The sequence below is a fragment of the Semicossyphus pulcher genome, unplaced genomic scaffold, assembly GCF_022749685.1.
Source record: "Semicossyphus pulcher isolate SPU_LCO1_2020_fin unplaced genomic scaffold, fSemPul1.0.p SCAF_13, whole genome shotgun sequence".
In the NCBI taxonomy this organism is placed as follows: Eukaryota; Metazoa; Chordata; class Actinopteri; order Labriformes; family Labridae; genus Semicossyphus; species Semicossyphus pulcher.
Window position 1 is genome coordinate 27,174,326 of NW_027211637.1, and position 15,951 is coordinate 27,190,276.

Sequence of the window (15,951 nt, forward strand, 5' to 3'; positions counted from 1 at the left end):
ATTATTCTGCTAATAACTTTTAAGACTGTAAGAAAGAAGTGAATGGCCGGAAAAATACAGCCAGTATACATTAATTGCTTAAAACCTGCATTCTTCATAACGGCCATTAGAGGGAGCCTCTTGTCCAGTCCAGTTGTTTGAAAGTAGATAATAAAATTACCCTACTTTAGTAAAATGTTTCCTCGTGGTCTCGAGTGGTTTTAAACACAGCATGATTTTATTTGTAAGCTGTATTATATTTGGAAACTTTTTAGAGCAAAAGCAAAACATTTTAGAACAAAAAAGGACGTTCTGCTTTCGGGGTTGTCTACCTTGTGAGTGACAAGTCGCTAGCATGGGGACATGTTAAAAGCCTAAGCCTTGTTAAGCGTTCTGTTGAACTAAAACGATGTTTTAAAGTCGAGCTGAAACGACATTTCGAGAGTATCTAGCTTCTGTATTGTGACGTATTTCCGAGTGAAACAGGACGTGCAGGCGGGACATATCATAAGAGGGATTTGATTTGATCATTGAGAAGTGGGCGTAGACAGACGTTCTCCACAGCGCAGTAGCTAGCTAACTGACCGAGCGTTCTTGGTGCTCTGCGGCTAAATGTTGCAGATTGATTGGTTGAAATTGTTTGGTGCTAACTTACGTAAGCACGCGTGAAATTTAGTTTTACCGGAAGAAAAAATGATCAGATTTTGATATAAGAATACGAAGAAATGGATTTTCTGTATTTTTTTTGGTCTATATTGTCAAATAGATGCACAATATTACCGGGGATGTGATCTAAAAGGATTAAAATGACATTTTTCATTTCACCTCGACTTTAAGCCTGTTTTTCATTAACTTAAATTAGCATCTTAATCAAAATCCCCTTGCTAACCAAGCTAGCACTAGCGTTAGCTTTTAACTTTTTAGCATTTGCTAATGTCTGTGAAGGTTCTCGGTCATCCAGGTCAGTTAATCCGAAAGGCTTCTTACAGAGGTGAAACGTCTTCAAGAACTTCAGTTCAGTTGCCTTTTGGATTAAGCTTCGAATTAGCATTTGCTAACCACTCGCTCCTCTCCAGCTCCACCCTCTTGTGGTCCAAAAACCAACATGGAGATGACCAAAATGCCAAATTCGAAGCTTCAAAACGTTGGTCCGCATATCTAATGGGCGATTGGCTACATCCAGTTCTTAGATAAAGTGGCCCCTGAACACCTGAATACATGAACACCTTTCTAAAACTCTAATAGACTACTGTTGATACTTTACCTGTGCCCAGCTCATATCTGAACTCGACATGTCCCTCCACCATGGAGATGGCTACAAAGTCCTCCACCTTCATTTTCTTCCCTCCACAGAAGAACATCAGGCCATCTCTTTCAAGAGGCTTGAACTCCAACTCAACACGCAGGTCGTCGTGGATGTTGGTCAGGGGAGGGTAGGCGATGAAAGACTCCTCTCCATCAAACAGAGGAGTGGTCACCAATTCACCTGGTGAAAGTCAACCAAGAGGAAAAATGCAGTCATATTCAGAAGTTCTTAAGAGATATTTTGAATTTTTGTAAGTACTTTTATTGGAGATGAGAGTGACTTCCTGTCTTACCGTCCATGCATTTGTTTCCAAACTTGCCAAGATGGCAGCGGCAGTCGTAGCCCAGGCCATTGGGTCTATTGATGCAGGTGGCGTCTGGTCCGCAGGCCTCTGTGGGAGGGCAGGTCACAAACAATTTTAAACATTTAATTTGACCATTCTTATTATTGCACTGCTGCATACTGATCGAGATGATTACAACTATGGGCATAATGATGAAATGATCGTGAACGTGAAGATCAAAGGATCACTCATCATCACTAAAAAGTGAAAATATCAATCCATAATATAACTTTAGGACATGCTTTTATTTTGAAATTCCTACGGCACATAACCAGGTCAGCTTAAGTCACTGTTCTCTTTCTGTACGGAAAGTTTTGAATGGGTCTTTGATGGCAGACTCATATCTGCAATGGTTCTGTCGTCCAGAGAATCAATATACTGTAACATTGTGTTGTTATGAAACTTGTGAGTCACACCCTAAACTATAACATCCAGGTGGTTTCATTCATCTGTGTGGTCAGGTGGAGATCGTACCTGAGTGACAGTGCAGGGACGAGTGGTGCTGGCAGTTGCTTCCTGTGAATCCTCTGGGGCAGCTGCACCTATACAAGCTGGCGTCTGAGTCCTCACACCTTCCACCATTCTGATTATAAAAGAGATGAAATCATTTGGATTTTAGAATTAAGCCCTGATACTACAAAAACATGAGGTGTTTGTGTGGAACCGACCTGGCATGGCTGGTCTTTGCAGGTGGGACAGTTTGTGACACCAGTAGAGCTGCGGTCGAGGTCTTTGAAGATGACTTCCTCACCTTGGATGACCAGCTGACGGATACAGCCTGCAGAGTAGCAACATCTAATAAGGACAAGTCTACACAACAGTAAGACTTTATCTCTAGCATATATTTCTTAGTGAAGTCTTACCAACGAAACCGGTCTTGATGCCGGCAGTTTTAGCAAGGCTAGTGTAGTTGGGGTAACCACCCACATGCAGCTCCTCGTTCAGGTCCAGGCCCTGGAACTTGCCCTGAGTGGAGGAAATGTGGAACATATCAACTGAAAGTAAATCACACGCACATATATGTCAGTGGGAGTTACTCTGACATTGACAGAAGTACCTGCGAGCTGCCGTTGATGGGCTCCCCTCCGTCCACAGTGATGTAGCCCAGGGTGTTGTTGCGATACAGCTCAACTGTGTGAAACTCCCCCAGTTTGATGGGGTTGGGGTCGCGGATGGTGGCCATGCCGGAGCCGACGTCAAACCTGAGACGACATTGATGAGAATTATAGACAAAGTCACCATGTTTTCTTCATGTCAGTTAGGAGGACTTTTAACGTTGGTATAAGCTGACCTGAACTCTAAGCGGCCGCCGACAAGTCCCAGGGAGATAAAGTCTGCGCCGGTGGTCCTCCTCTGGCCGTTGTACAGGATCATACCTACACCACAGAATCACAGCGAGTGAGGACGAGTCAAACTTGCAAACCCTAAAATAATATCCATCGTAAAAAGTCAATGAATCCAGTAGTTTGATTTTAAAAAGGGGGATCTTAAAGTATTTGTAATGCCTATCGAGACCTGTCAAAGATTTCCTCCAGCCCATGGCAGAACACATTTCTTCTTTGTCTCACAGTAACCTAATCCCAATTTGTCACTAAAGAAAATGTAGCTTTTAGACTAAGTATTAGAGTAAAGGGGACTTGTTAGGATGGATATTGTTTCTGCCTCAGTCGGTCACACACAAGGTAAAGCTGGATAGCAAAGCAGCATGCTATGGTGAGGCAAGTTTGAAGCCATTCTTTCAGGGCATCAGTGGGCTGCTTAATGCAACCAGTGACACCAGATACTATCACTTGCCCTTTTTCTGTCTGCACATGCTGGGAACACATGCTTTATGTGAGCCGCAGAGGCTCATGGGAAAGTGGGAACATGCCCTCTGTCTATATCATATGTGACTGGTGTAATAGGAAGTGAAATGAAGAGAGTAGTCTGCAAAAATGTGCAAAACAAAGTTGACTTTTTGAGAGAGTTTACACATTATGTGTTGTTGATCTTTGTATGACACATTGAAGCAGAAGGAGCCGAGCAATGAACAGTCACATAAAATACTTGACAATATAAAGAATAACGGGCCAAATATGTCTTTGATTTTCCAAACATTTAACTGTAGGAACCAGACAGTTTGGTTTTTGTGCAGCTCTTACTTTTGGATGTTTAAATAAAACATGTTTGTAGGAGCGCATTCATACATTTCCAGCCTACAGTGACTTGTTTGTAAGCAGTGAAGAAGCTGATGAAGTCGACTGGGGTGTGAACGTAGATTTATAACCAAGCTATTATTCAGACGATGACTGTAGAACTCGGCCTGTATGAAAACAAAGGCATGCGCCGTCTTGCGTCTCTTTCACAGCCTCTGAATCAGCCTTGAGCTGGATGCATTATGTGAAAGTCTGATGGAGCTGAAAAGCCAACATCACTCTTGAGTTCCTCAAGTTCTCAAGCACTGAGACTCACCAGCGTACAATATGAGACCTTCCCACCGCATGGGTGAGAGGAAGAGAGGGAGGGAGAGAGGGAGGGGACAGAAGACGCAGTGAAATTACACATGACAAATATTCGGTCGTACACAACATAGTACATAAAACATTAGCACGCCTGGTAAAATAATATGCTGTAATATTAGACAAGAAAACATAAGATCCTTACCATCAACATTATCAGGTCTGAAGTTGATCTTAATGCTGAAAGACTTGTAGGCGTTTTTGATGGTAGGCAGGGTGAGGTAGGACAAGGGTTCCTGGGCAAAGTATGGCATCACTCTCTCTGAAAAAGCGCATCATCTCCAGTAAGATACAGACAAATGTGCAGGTGTTTTTCTTCCCATTATTTAAATCCTCTCCATTCTGCGGACTAACCATGAACTTGAAGTGTAGTGAAGGCTTCCACTTTTCCCTGTTTGTTAGAAGCGGTGCAGACGTACGTCCCAGAATCCTCGTGGTTGACGCGAGGAACCGTCAGCACGTTGACTTCCTGGAAACACTTGGGAGGGAGCTCTCCCTCCACCTGCGTACAGACAGAGATACGGTGACTAAATCAGTATAATACAATTAATCAGAATCAACTAATTTAACCAAAAGCTTTCTCTCTTCAAGTTGGCAAGAATTTAGACTATGGATGTCATAGGCCTTTTTAGACTGGAACAGGTCGAGGACTCCAAACCTTTTTCATGATTGGTCAAACACGTGTGCCAATACAACACTAGCAACCGTCATCTTTAAAGCCTGTGTAACAGCTGGTGTCTGCTGCCTTAAAGATGGACTCCTCTGGGACAAATGGACAAAGGTCTAGTCTCAATTAAAAAGTCTTCTTTTCACATTTGTTTCAATCAAGAACATCGCGACAGACACCAAACGCACAGCTCTGATCATGGCATCGTCCAACTGGTTTTATTGTATGTTGTGTTGCTTTACCAGAGGAAAAAAGCCTCATTCAGAACTGTTTTATCTTGATATATTAAGTAATACATACAAAAATATATTGGTTACCTTTGACCACTTGATCTCAGGTACGGGGTATCCTGAAGCCACACAGGGCAGGACAGCATCAGACCCGACCGTCACCTCCTTAGTTTCAGGCAGCGCAGCAATTTGAGGAAGAGCTGTGCAAACAAAGATACTCAAATGAGGTGGCCACAGACAAATGCATCATGTGTGTATGTTTCTGTGTGTGTGAAGCTCTTTTGCCCTCTCATGCACTCACACTGGACGTTAAGGACGACCTGGGACTGCACCGAGCCAACGTCGTTGGTGGCCGTACAGCGGTACTGGCCGGCATCGGCCTCAGTCACCTGCTCGATCTTCAGCATGCCGCCCTTCACCATGATGTGAGCAGGCAGAGACCCGCCCACTTTACTCCACTTGACTGTGGGCTCTGGATCGCCGACGGCCTGGCACTCGAACTCCACAGAGTTCCCGATCATCACGGTCTGCACAGAGGTGCGCACGTTGATCATCACCTTCGGGAGGGCTGTTGGAACAAAGATAAAGCAACAAGTTATATATTTGTCTTTGATGTAGCAGGGTGTAAATTGGTATTCATGCAGTGAATGAAACAAACCTTGGATGGTCAACCTGGCAGAGTCCTGGGCCTGACCGTACACGCCGCTGGCTCTGCAGACATAAACGCCTTCATTGCTCTGCTCAAGGTTCTCAATCCTGCAGAGAAACATTAAATTACACTGATGAAAACAAGCCATGAAAAGGTTTCTACTCCACAAATTACACAATATTTAAGTAAATATATGTACATGTAATTATTTAGCACATTAAAGGATAAGTCTGGAGACATTTCCCCTGAAAACAGCAATAAATTCATTCTCAGAGCAAATCTGTGTGGCCAGTCCTTAAATGGATATTTATTATGCTTTATACAGTGTGCTGTTGCTTTAAATACCAATTACATGGCTGTAAAATATCCTACAAATGCACTGTTTGCTGTTGTTGTAGTCACATTTGCAGTGCGTAGCTGGAGAGGAATTGTTTTTGCCTTTTGAGACTGTTTTTAGAAGCAGCTGGTTTGGTTTTTGCGAACCACAGTCGGGCTGGGGAAGTCATAAAATATTCAGAGGAGGACAAACACATTGTTTGTTTAGTTTCTTTGTGGGATTTGTTAGCAAAATTAAAAATAACAAAGACAGCCTTTTTCTTTTAGTATGAATAATGTATAAATTATGCTTAACATGCTTCAGAATAGGCTCAGTTGTTAACACAAGTTTCTTTGATATATAACAGGCGTTTTAGTCCTTTCACATACATATTCATCCAGTCAGAGCTGTATTAGCTGCAGTTTCAACAAGTCAACTTAGGTGTGTATGAGTCACCTGAGCACGCCGTCCTTGATGTGGTGGTTCGGTGGCAGGGCTCCTCCTTCCTTCAGCCACTCAATCTTGGTTTCTATACCTCCTGCTGCTGAACAGGTGAACTCCACGGCGCTGCCCTGAGCCTTCACTTCAACCTGGGGTGACACTCGCACTGCCAAGGGGGCTACAGGTGGGAAGAATATTTTAAATTTTACTAAATGTCTTCCAACTACCTACACTTGTGGAAGAGAAGATTTTTTTCGGTTGAAAAAGCTCCTGCAAAGATCTAGTCATTATTTATAACATCATGAAACACTGTCGAATCATTATATAATCAGCCAACTTACATCTGACTGTGACTTTGGCGACCACCTCGCTGTTGCCCACTTTGTTGCTGGCCACACACTTGTAGCTCCCAGCATCCTCAGCTGTAGCCAGGTTGATCTGAAGGTCCCCTCCGCTGACCTCGGCCCTCGGGGGCAGGTTTCCATCCAGCTTAGTCCAAGTGTAGATCAGAGGAGGAGTGCCGTGAGCCAGGCACTGCAACCTGATCACCTCCCCGACCCGCACCGCTACATCATCGGGCATGGAGGTGGCATAGGGAAGGGCTGGAGACAGGAGGAAGAAGTCATATATTAAGACGCAGACTATGATGCATTTAAAACACAAGTAAAACAAAATTAAAACATTTAAATTAAATGGAAGAAAAACAGCCACGCTCACTCTCTACATCCAGCATGATGGTGACGTCAGTGGTGCCCATGTTGTTGGTAGCGCCGCAGATGTATTCTCCAGAGTCCTGGCGGCCCACGTTGGGCAGCACCAGGTTGTTGTCCACCACCTTGTGTCTCCAAGGGAGAGGAGACCGCAGCTTGGACCAGGTGATCTTTGGGGCTGGGATACCTAGAGAGGAGAGAACAGAACTTAATGTGTTTTAAATGTGCCACAAAAAATCAGGACATAAAAATGTAGTTTAAGTGGATTCAGGATGAGTTAATCTTTTGCCATCATTACCGTGGGCCTCACAGCGCAGCGTTGCAGTCTGCCCCTCCACTATAACCATCAGCGGCTCGGGAACAGAAGCTCTGGGCACCGAGGGCACCTGAGAACCTCCCTCAACCAGGACCTCCACCTTGGTCTCAGTGCTGCCCTCGTTATTGCGAGCTGTGCAGACATACGTGCCACTGTCTTCTGGACGAGCAACTAGTATCTGCACAAGAGGCCAATCATTTAGAGATAAGAAAACTGTCCTAAACTTTAACTCGATATTTACAGTGTTAGGGGATGTTCCAGTACCTGCATAACTGCGTTGGACTCCATGGGCACCGGGCTGCTCAGCATGGTCTTGCGGTTGCTGTCCAGCCTGTGCCATGACACCGAGGGGCGGGGCTCTCCTGACGCCTGGCATTCCAGGTTAATGGGCTCACCCACCCTGACTCGCAGAGGTCCAACAGGGGTGACGGTGGCCACAGGAGACTCTACAGGGACAGATACAACATAATGATATGTTTCTGTATATAATCGCCACTAGAGGGAACCCTTTACTGGGGATGTGTGACACGAATGTGTGTAAATGATGTGCATGTACCTTTGATGATCAAAGACACAATGGTGTGGGTGATGCCGAAGGGGTTGCTGGCCACGCAGCGGTAAGCACCGTGGTTTTCAGGGCGAGCACTGGCGATGGTGAGGACCGAACCATCAGGGCCAACTTTCACATTATCTGCAGAACAAGAGAGGCAAGTGAAGCATCAGATCTGCTGCCAGGAAGCACAACGTTTAATGCATGAAACTCAGGAAAGTCATCATGATGAGCACGACTCAGCCTGTTACAGTGTTGAATAATGTCTTCTGAGGTTTTGGAGGAAGTTTCTAAAGGTCATTAGGGTTGTCTCAGCTTTGGCTGGAGACTTAAAGGACCACTTCGCTGATTTTAAACCTCAGTCCTTTCGGGCTATTATGGTGAGCTAATGCCATTATGGTAGGAAAATAATGCAATTTCGCTATCCGCTTGGGCCCTGGAAAAGCTTGCTAAATTACACCTCCTGAATCTAGGACGCCCGCCTCCGATGTCATGTCTCGTTCAAAATCGTCAGGTTTGAAATGTAGACTGCAGACCTGAAGATTTTTTAGACAATCCACCAGTATATTCTCGTTATATTTCAGATTCTGCACCGCTCTGAGCCATCGCCTGCAGCCAAACGGTAGCATTTCACTCCAGCGTCTCTCGCTGGGCCGTTCCTTTCAGATGGAGGGGCGCAATGCATGCTGGGTGTTGTAGGAATATAGAATGGGGGAAACCACGAGCTGTACTTTCTCCACAGCTATGGCGCCAATTTCAAATATTATTGCTTCTATTGATTACAGAGAACACCAGCTTTGACTTTTTTCCAGGGGTGGATTGCTCCTTTAATCGAAAAAGACATTTAACAGGATGTTAAGCGTATGATCCAGTGTTTGTGGAGACATTATTTTGTATGTATCTATGTAGTTTCTCTTGAGTTGAGTAGTAACATTTAATCTTCTAGGACAGCCACTGAAGACATAAAAAAATGGGGATAAAAACTGTAAGAAAAGCGGTGAAGGTGTAAAATTGTGCCATATTAAAAGAAATTTACATAAAGTAAAAATGTCAGTTTGAGTGGAGAGAAAAGGGACCAGAGAAAAACCGAGTTCTCAATTAGTCATTAAATGAAGTGACAGAGCAGTTATTCATGGGTGGATTGTGGCGGTAATTGCTTGTAAATAATGACATCATAAAATCAGACCTCATTAAACAGGTTTGTTCCTCTGTGTGTGTGTGTGGTTATTACCTGGCATCGGCTGGTTGTTGGACAGTTTCCACTCCAGCCTGATGGGCTGGGCTCCGCTGTACACCCTGCACCTGAAGCTGGCCGACTCCCCCACGCGCACCGCGGCACTGTGGGGCTCGACGGCGATGATCGGACTCTGGAGACCTGCAGCACAGAGCAGCGGTTTATGGATTTGGACGGATTCTACTTGAACGTTACTCTTTATAAAGGTCACTTAATTTTGATGACTTATTATTCACAAGGATCCAAAGTGACAGATTACAATTCAATGTGGCTCTGGGTTTCATTGGCAGGAGTTAAAGAAGTCGAACGTCGAGGAAGGAGTGAAGGAGGGTGAGATCATGGGACAGTAGAAAGGGAAATCATTCAATCTGAGGTCACGCCGCGCTCCGCTGGAAAGTACGACTGGAAAGTTCATTCATGAAGCGAGGCAGTGTTAGTCTGAGAACAACACCCTGCCATGTAATACTCGGCCCATAATGTGTTTTTCCCAGCCTCTCACTGAAGCCGCCTTCAACTGTAATTTATTTGGTGAAAAAGTCACAACTGTCAGGTCGCATGAAATCTGTCACATCAAGCACAGTTTGAAAAACATTTGAAAAAAGAGAATCATCAATAGATTTCTTTTCCTGTTAGCATAGAAAGAAAGTGAATATTCATAATATACAATATAGTTATACACACATTTTGACAATTGTATTGTTGACCTATTGTTTTCTGCCTTTTTTTAATTTCATACTTTTCTTCTTTTCTGCTTCTATGACTTTTTTTTGTCCATTTGTACTCTGACAAAATAGTTCCTTAAACTTTCCTTCACTTAAAGTCTTTGAATTGAATTGTGTATAAATGATGTATTGGATCTACAACGCTGCCTGTATGAGGTATAAAGTGTCGGCTAACTTACGTGAAGAAGAAGAGGTGACGGACACAGAGACGGAGGCCTGGTGGACATGAGATCCTGGGTTTCCAGGGTTACCAGGGTTTCCATGGTTGCCCTGCACCCGACAGATGTACTCCCCTGAGTCCTCTGGAGAGGCTGTGAGGATGCGCAGCTGACTGCCCAGAACCTGCACACAGCAGAGAAGGACAGGGGTCGTTTCAAAGGTCAAAGGGGCTCATGATTAATTAATACCTCCTCTACTGCTACTACTGCTGGCAAAAGATACAATTTAATACCAATATTCTGAGTCCTGCCGACAGAGATGAAAGTATAAAGTATTATTATTTTCGTCGTATTGAAGAGACAAATGCAAACTTACCCGACTAAAGTGTTTTTATAGCATCAATTTGACTAAATCAACTGATACTGCACATACAGATACTGTGAAACAACACATTGAAATCCAGCGCATAGCCACATCCATGTGCTTAACCAGCATCAAACTATAAAGTCAGCGATCTGCAGTGTTTCTGACCCAAATATCCACAACTTTCAGTGGTTTGGAAAGTATGCTGCATCACACTGGAACATCCAAAATATCTTTTACAAGAATGTAAGACATCAAAACAATGGCGACACAATGATTTCCCATTTTCACATCGCTTGTGTGATTACCTGGTGGTTAGAGGAGAGACGCCCGTTGGCTCTCGTCCAGGTGACTTTTGGAGGAGGGTTTCCAGGAGCAAAGCAGTTCAGCTCCAGACTCTGGCCCTCCTGGACGTCGGCTATAGACGGCTGGATGCTGACCACTGAGGAGCTGTAGTCGGCTTCACAGACACAAACACAAACACAGGCATGACATGGTGTCAAAGATTCACTCTGACATTCAGAATCTTATGACTGAACAAGAAAAACGGATTGTTTTTTTCTTGTATTAAAAAGTCGTTCGTGGTTAACCCAAGAACTCTGGTCAGTCCATGTTTAGATAATTATTTTACACTCATTTCTTTTGTCATATTCAATGTGGTTTCTCAAAACTTCTGTTTGTGTTACTGTGTTTTTAAGATGCTGAATAACCTTGGGGGCAGTGTTACAAGGTTACAAAAAGATCAAACCTAATACTGTAACACCTGAATCAATCACAAACTCCTGCTTATATTCGACGACCATGACCTCTCACCTTTGATCACAGTCACTTTAATGGGAGCGCTGCTTGAGCCGATGCTGTTGCTGCCCTCGCACACGTAAGTGCCCGACTCGGATATCTTGATGTTGGGGATGAGCAGAGTCCCGATGTCTGTGCGGTCCATGCGGGCCTGGAAGAGACACACCAATGAGTGAACACACGAGATATTACTCTCAGGTACGCCACCTTATTGTTGCCTTACTTTGCATTACATCTCAGAGATATTATTGACACCATAAAAGCACAAATAAATTACAGACTGAAGACAAAGCACGTCACTTACCTGTCTCACGTCCCTTGAAAGAACATACGACATTGCTGACACTACCAGCTAATAGCGACACAGAAGCACTACAGCGTAGATCTTAGACAAGACAAGAGCTGTTACAGTTCAGTCTTTCTGTGAATGGATTTTGATTCATGATTTCTATGACACTTGACTTTGTACACGACAGTGTGTACAAAGCAGCGCCAACTTCTCTAGAATGATTGGTGATCATTTGTTAATACATGAAAATCAGTGATAATTAAATCTACTTCACTACGATGTTTATTCTAAAACAGAGTCATGATTGATGATTTTAAAGATTAATAAGGAGGGTTAGAAGTGACAGATTGTGACACATATCTGAGCCAATAATATATCAAAATAAAAATGGGGGAATTATCACGAGGCATCTCCCTGGAAATGATCCACCATCAAACGTCTTATTAGAACCAAAACCCAGCGTCAGTTTCAAAACTCTTATTTAAGGACTCGTGACTCTCTGGCTCACACGCAATCAACAACCCGACTTGTTTGTATACTACTCCTCATGGCAGTCAGACGCCCAGCAAGGCTGAAAATGAGCTTTGATAAAGTTTGGAAACACCTCAGAGGGGAGGGGAATCAGGAGGGGAGGGTCTGGGGAGGGATTACTGTATCCGGGGGGTGTTTGGGCATCCACGGACAAAGCTGCTTAGCTCCGGCCCATTCAACCGTGAGGCGGGCTAAACCGAGCAGTGGCTGAGGCGGGCCCTGGCTCAATGTGTGTCTGAACCCATTGACGAGTTTTCAAAGCAAGCCGTTTGCTAGAGCATACAGAATTTCTGCGTGGTCGCACGGCAGAGCCCGGCTCCCCCTGGGAAAGGCTGACACAACGCAGTGGCTCTCTGAGGCAGAACTAAACAGGCCCCGGAGCCCTCAGCGAGCCGAGGAGGGCTGTGCAGAAACCAGACTAACACAATACCCCACTGGGCAGGGGGGCAGCGGGGTGCGCTTGGCACGGAGCAAAATATGTCTGAAATACCTACAGTTCCTACTGTATACTTAGTCCTGTTAATACACTCAATGGAATGATGGAGGTCAACTGGGTGCTGAGAGCCCAAACACATCAGGGATGGTGCGATGTGGACGATACGAAACAAAAGACTATGGAACATTTTTATTAATAAAACGCGACATAGAAACATGTACTTCATGCACTGACAAATCAACCAGACCCAGCTGGTTGGTTTTAATGTATTTAGCAGCTCTAAAGGGACTTAGTGAGCAGCTGTAGTAAATTAAGAGGTGCGAATATAGGACATGTTTGATCATGCACTTAGTCGACAGTATGTGAAGACGAGGTGAGTAGAGGACGAATGACGTGAACTACGACACAGGACAGACAGACAGCGGACAGATGGACAGACCTGCAGCTCCTCAATACGTCTCTGTAACACATCGAGACTGTTGCTTTTAAACTGATGGAAACCGTGAGAGGGAATGGCCTGAGCAAACGTCAGAACAGGGTGGGATCAAAAAAAGGGGAGGAGACAAACAGAAGGGAAAGGTAAATGTTCAAATGCTGACAAAGTCATAAAAACTGACACAGTATGATGAAATACCATCGTCACTGGACACGCCTTGGAGTGCAGGACAGAGATACAACACAGCAGAATTTAAATGATGTTACAGTACAGATCCATCCGTGATAAAGCCATCTTTCAGGCACCAAGTCAGCAGGAGGTGTCTCACCTGTGGGGGGATTTGATCTCCGATTCTCTTCCAGGTGAGCTTTGGTGTTGGAGATCCTGACGCCCGGCAGTACAACCTCAAGGTGTCGCCTTCGTGGACTTGAATGTTTTGTGGACTGACTTGAACTTGGGGCTTGGTGCCTAAGCCACTTGGGTTAGATTCTGACCAAAAGAAAGTCCATTGTAATCATTCGAACACAAAACATAGAGCTTGACAATCACTTTCCATTGCGTCAGTTTACTACTTATTGATTTCCTTTTGTAATAAAATATCCTGGACATGCTAAAACGTAGAGTTATAGTAGCACAAAGAGAAAAGAATCATGCATCACTCAGCAATATCACCAACAAAGCAATCTCTGTCTTGCGTTGACATCATGCTAACATTGGCTAACGTGAGCTACCATAAGCTAGTAGTCTTACCCCACGCAGTAAGACATTAGCTGTAAAACGTTGCCCTTGCTTTTGGGAAACATTTAACTTGTTGTGTTTTATATGTGAGGTCCAAGCCTACACTAGTTTCCATAACTTAAGTGGACACTGCCTTACAAGGACTCTTAACTAGCTAACCTTAGCCATAACCGCTACATGCCTAACCCCAATCCACATCCTTACCTTTACCTAACCCTCAACTTTAACAAACCTATAAAATCTAACCATTTATATTGTGGAGACTTGCAGGAAGGTGAGTCCCTATAATTTAATGTGTAAATAATACTCCAACTACATGTAACACACAAACACAAATCATACTTTGGATAAAGAGGGATCCCCGCGCCGTGTGCTCCCCGTGAGTGTTCAGGGCTTTGCAGGTGTACTCTCCCTCATCAGCTGGGTCCACTGCTGTGAAGGTCAGCACGCCACCTCGTATCACAGCTCTGGGACTCATTCGGTTCCCTGGACCTCCTGTAACAATCACACGGTAACACCCTGTCACTGTCTGGAAGGGAGACTTTTCACACCCGCTGGTTAGAAGATATGACACAGCGGCCATTTTTCCTTTGATGTCACGCTCAGGAAGAGCGCTCGAATTGTGTCATAATGTTGTACTTCTCTTTTCAGGTTTGCAAACATGGCTAACATTTCACTTTTGACTTCAGAGTGTAGTGGGAATCTGGAGGAATATTGGGCCATATTTCAAGGTAAAACAACATAATAAACCGTTACCAAACGACTACAGCTAAAGTTAGTGTTCAAACTCTTGCTTACTTTACGTTTGATAGTGCTACAAGATATTATAGAAAGGGTGTAAAATCTTAGCTAATATCGTTAGCTAGCTAAAGGTAATGTTGTCTAAAAAATGGTTAAATGTTAGCTGTTGGGATTTAACTGTCCTAATGAGTTTACAAGTATCTTGTGTTGATAACTTATTAGCTAATGACAACTAAGTCAAACAGCAAATGTTAGCATTGCACCAATTACTAGCTTACATCACTGTTTATTACCTTTAGCGAGGAAGACACACCTTTCCTTTTACAACCGGTGATGTTAGCTAGGGATGGTTGAATGCTAACGTTAGCTGTTGCCTGGTTATAGCTCGATAAATAAAAATGTTGTGGACTTGAAACATGGCCCAATGTCCTCTCCATTTTTTAGTATCCGTTGTCCTCTCACTTGTTGATCAATTTAAAAGCATGTTAGCATCGCACCTGGATCGTGATGACAGAGGAAAATGGCCGCTGTGTGAATATAGGGAATTAATATAACTAAACAAGACCTTTACTAAATGATACAAAAGTTGAGTCATAAATGGTCGTACCGATCCATTCAATAGCAGGAGTTGGATTCCCGGTCACAGTGCAGCGAAACTCTGCCCGCTGGCCCTGCTGGACATTCAGCACTGAGGGAGTGATGGTGGCCACAGGTTGAGCCCCCTCTGCAGCTGAAGAAGGAAACGGACGAGTCAACATATTGCAAAATTGAGATTGTGACTTCCCATGTGATTGTGTGTAGACTGGTGTATTGGTGCCCTGGTGGAATATGAAAGTTTGTATGAAGCTGTGGGAATTCTCCTGGTTACAATGATCAATTCATTGACGCAGAGAGAAAGCGATGGCCTCTGCCTGTGCCCCCGCCCTAACCCTTGGCAGTCTAGACCCTCGGAGCAGACGAAAACAGATGAGATGTGGCAGGCAGGCCTTGGCATGGCCTCTGGGCACATTGCTGTCTGCGCCAGTTTGGCTAGCTGCTAGACTTCGTATTCAATCCTGTATGATCCCAGGGGTGACAGAGCAACAGAAAGGCCTCTTTCAGAAGGGAGGGAGGAGTATGAGGATATCTAAGCAGGCGGAAAACCTCTGGGGCTGGTGTATCCTGGGCTGAGCTTCGACTCTCTGACCTTACTGACACTCCAGGACAGATAAAAGTTTCTTTGTCTACACTGGACAGTGACATCTAAGAATGACAAATGATTCAAAAGATATGAGATGTTTGGTAGAGTCTCTCTCACAGGTTTCGTAAGAGAAAATATTCTTACTTCACTTCCTGCTTAAGTGAAACGCCAGGGGAACTCCAAGGTCATTGGATTCATCATTTGGGCGCCATGAATACCCTCCTTTAATATCTGTGAGGTAGCAAAGACTGACATCTCTAAAGCGGGACAGATAAAACTAAAACTAGCTTCATGGCTGGATGACACTAGAGGTACTGAG

At 44.2% G+C, this 15,951-nt stretch overlaps 1 protein-coding gene across 1 annotated transcript in view; it reads right to left on the reverse strand.

Annotated features, from left to right (window-relative positions):
- The window catches only part of hspg2 (heparan sulfate proteoglycan 2), a 103,988-nt gene that overhangs the window by 8,490 nt on the left and 79,547 nt on the right, over positions 1 to 15,951 (reverse strand). Inside the window, exons 50-76 of the mRNA XM_069660946.1 lie at positions 15,060 to 15,182; positions 14,054 to 14,206; positions 13,302 to 13,462; positions 12,977 to 13,054; positions 11,297 to 11,432; positions 10,792 to 10,943; positions 10,141 to 10,303; positions 9,237 to 9,380; positions 8,012 to 8,146; positions 7,720 to 7,901; positions 7,438 to 7,633; positions 7,147 to 7,326; positions 6,771 to 7,031; positions 6,445 to 6,607; positions 5,682 to 5,779; positions 5,325 to 5,591; positions 5,111 to 5,223; positions 4,481 to 4,628; positions 4,272 to 4,388; positions 4,080 to 4,097; positions 2,920 to 3,004; positions 2,686 to 2,830; positions 2,492 to 2,594; positions 2,297 to 2,406; positions 2,103 to 2,211; positions 1,578 to 1,676; positions 1,244 to 1,465 (exon numbers count right to left, since the gene is read on the reverse strand). Coding sequence (XP_069517047.1) covers positions 1,244 to 1,465; positions 1,578 to 1,676; positions 2,103 to 2,211; positions 2,297 to 2,406; positions 2,492 to 2,594; positions 2,686 to 2,830; positions 2,920 to 3,004; positions 4,080 to 4,097; positions 4,272 to 4,388; positions 4,481 to 4,628; positions 5,111 to 5,223; positions 5,325 to 5,591; positions 5,682 to 5,779; positions 6,445 to 6,607; positions 6,771 to 7,031; positions 7,147 to 7,326; positions 7,438 to 7,633; positions 7,720 to 7,901; positions 8,012 to 8,146; positions 9,237 to 9,380; positions 10,141 to 10,303; positions 10,792 to 10,943; positions 11,297 to 11,432; positions 12,977 to 13,054; positions 13,302 to 13,462; positions 14,054 to 14,206; positions 15,060 to 15,182 — 3,861 coding nt within the window. The remainder of the gene's footprint in view (positions 1 to 1,243; positions 1,466 to 1,577; positions 1,677 to 2,102; positions 2,212 to 2,296; positions 2,407 to 2,491; positions 2,595 to 2,685; positions 2,831 to 2,919; positions 3,005 to 4,079; positions 4,098 to 4,271; positions 4,389 to 4,480; positions 4,629 to 5,110; positions 5,224 to 5,324; positions 5,592 to 5,681; positions 5,780 to 6,444; positions 6,608 to 6,770; positions 7,032 to 7,146; positions 7,327 to 7,437; positions 7,634 to 7,719; positions 7,902 to 8,011; positions 8,147 to 9,236; positions 9,381 to 10,140; positions 10,304 to 10,791; positions 10,944 to 11,296; positions 11,433 to 12,976; positions 13,055 to 13,301; positions 13,463 to 14,053; positions 14,207 to 15,059; positions 15,183 to 15,951) is intronic.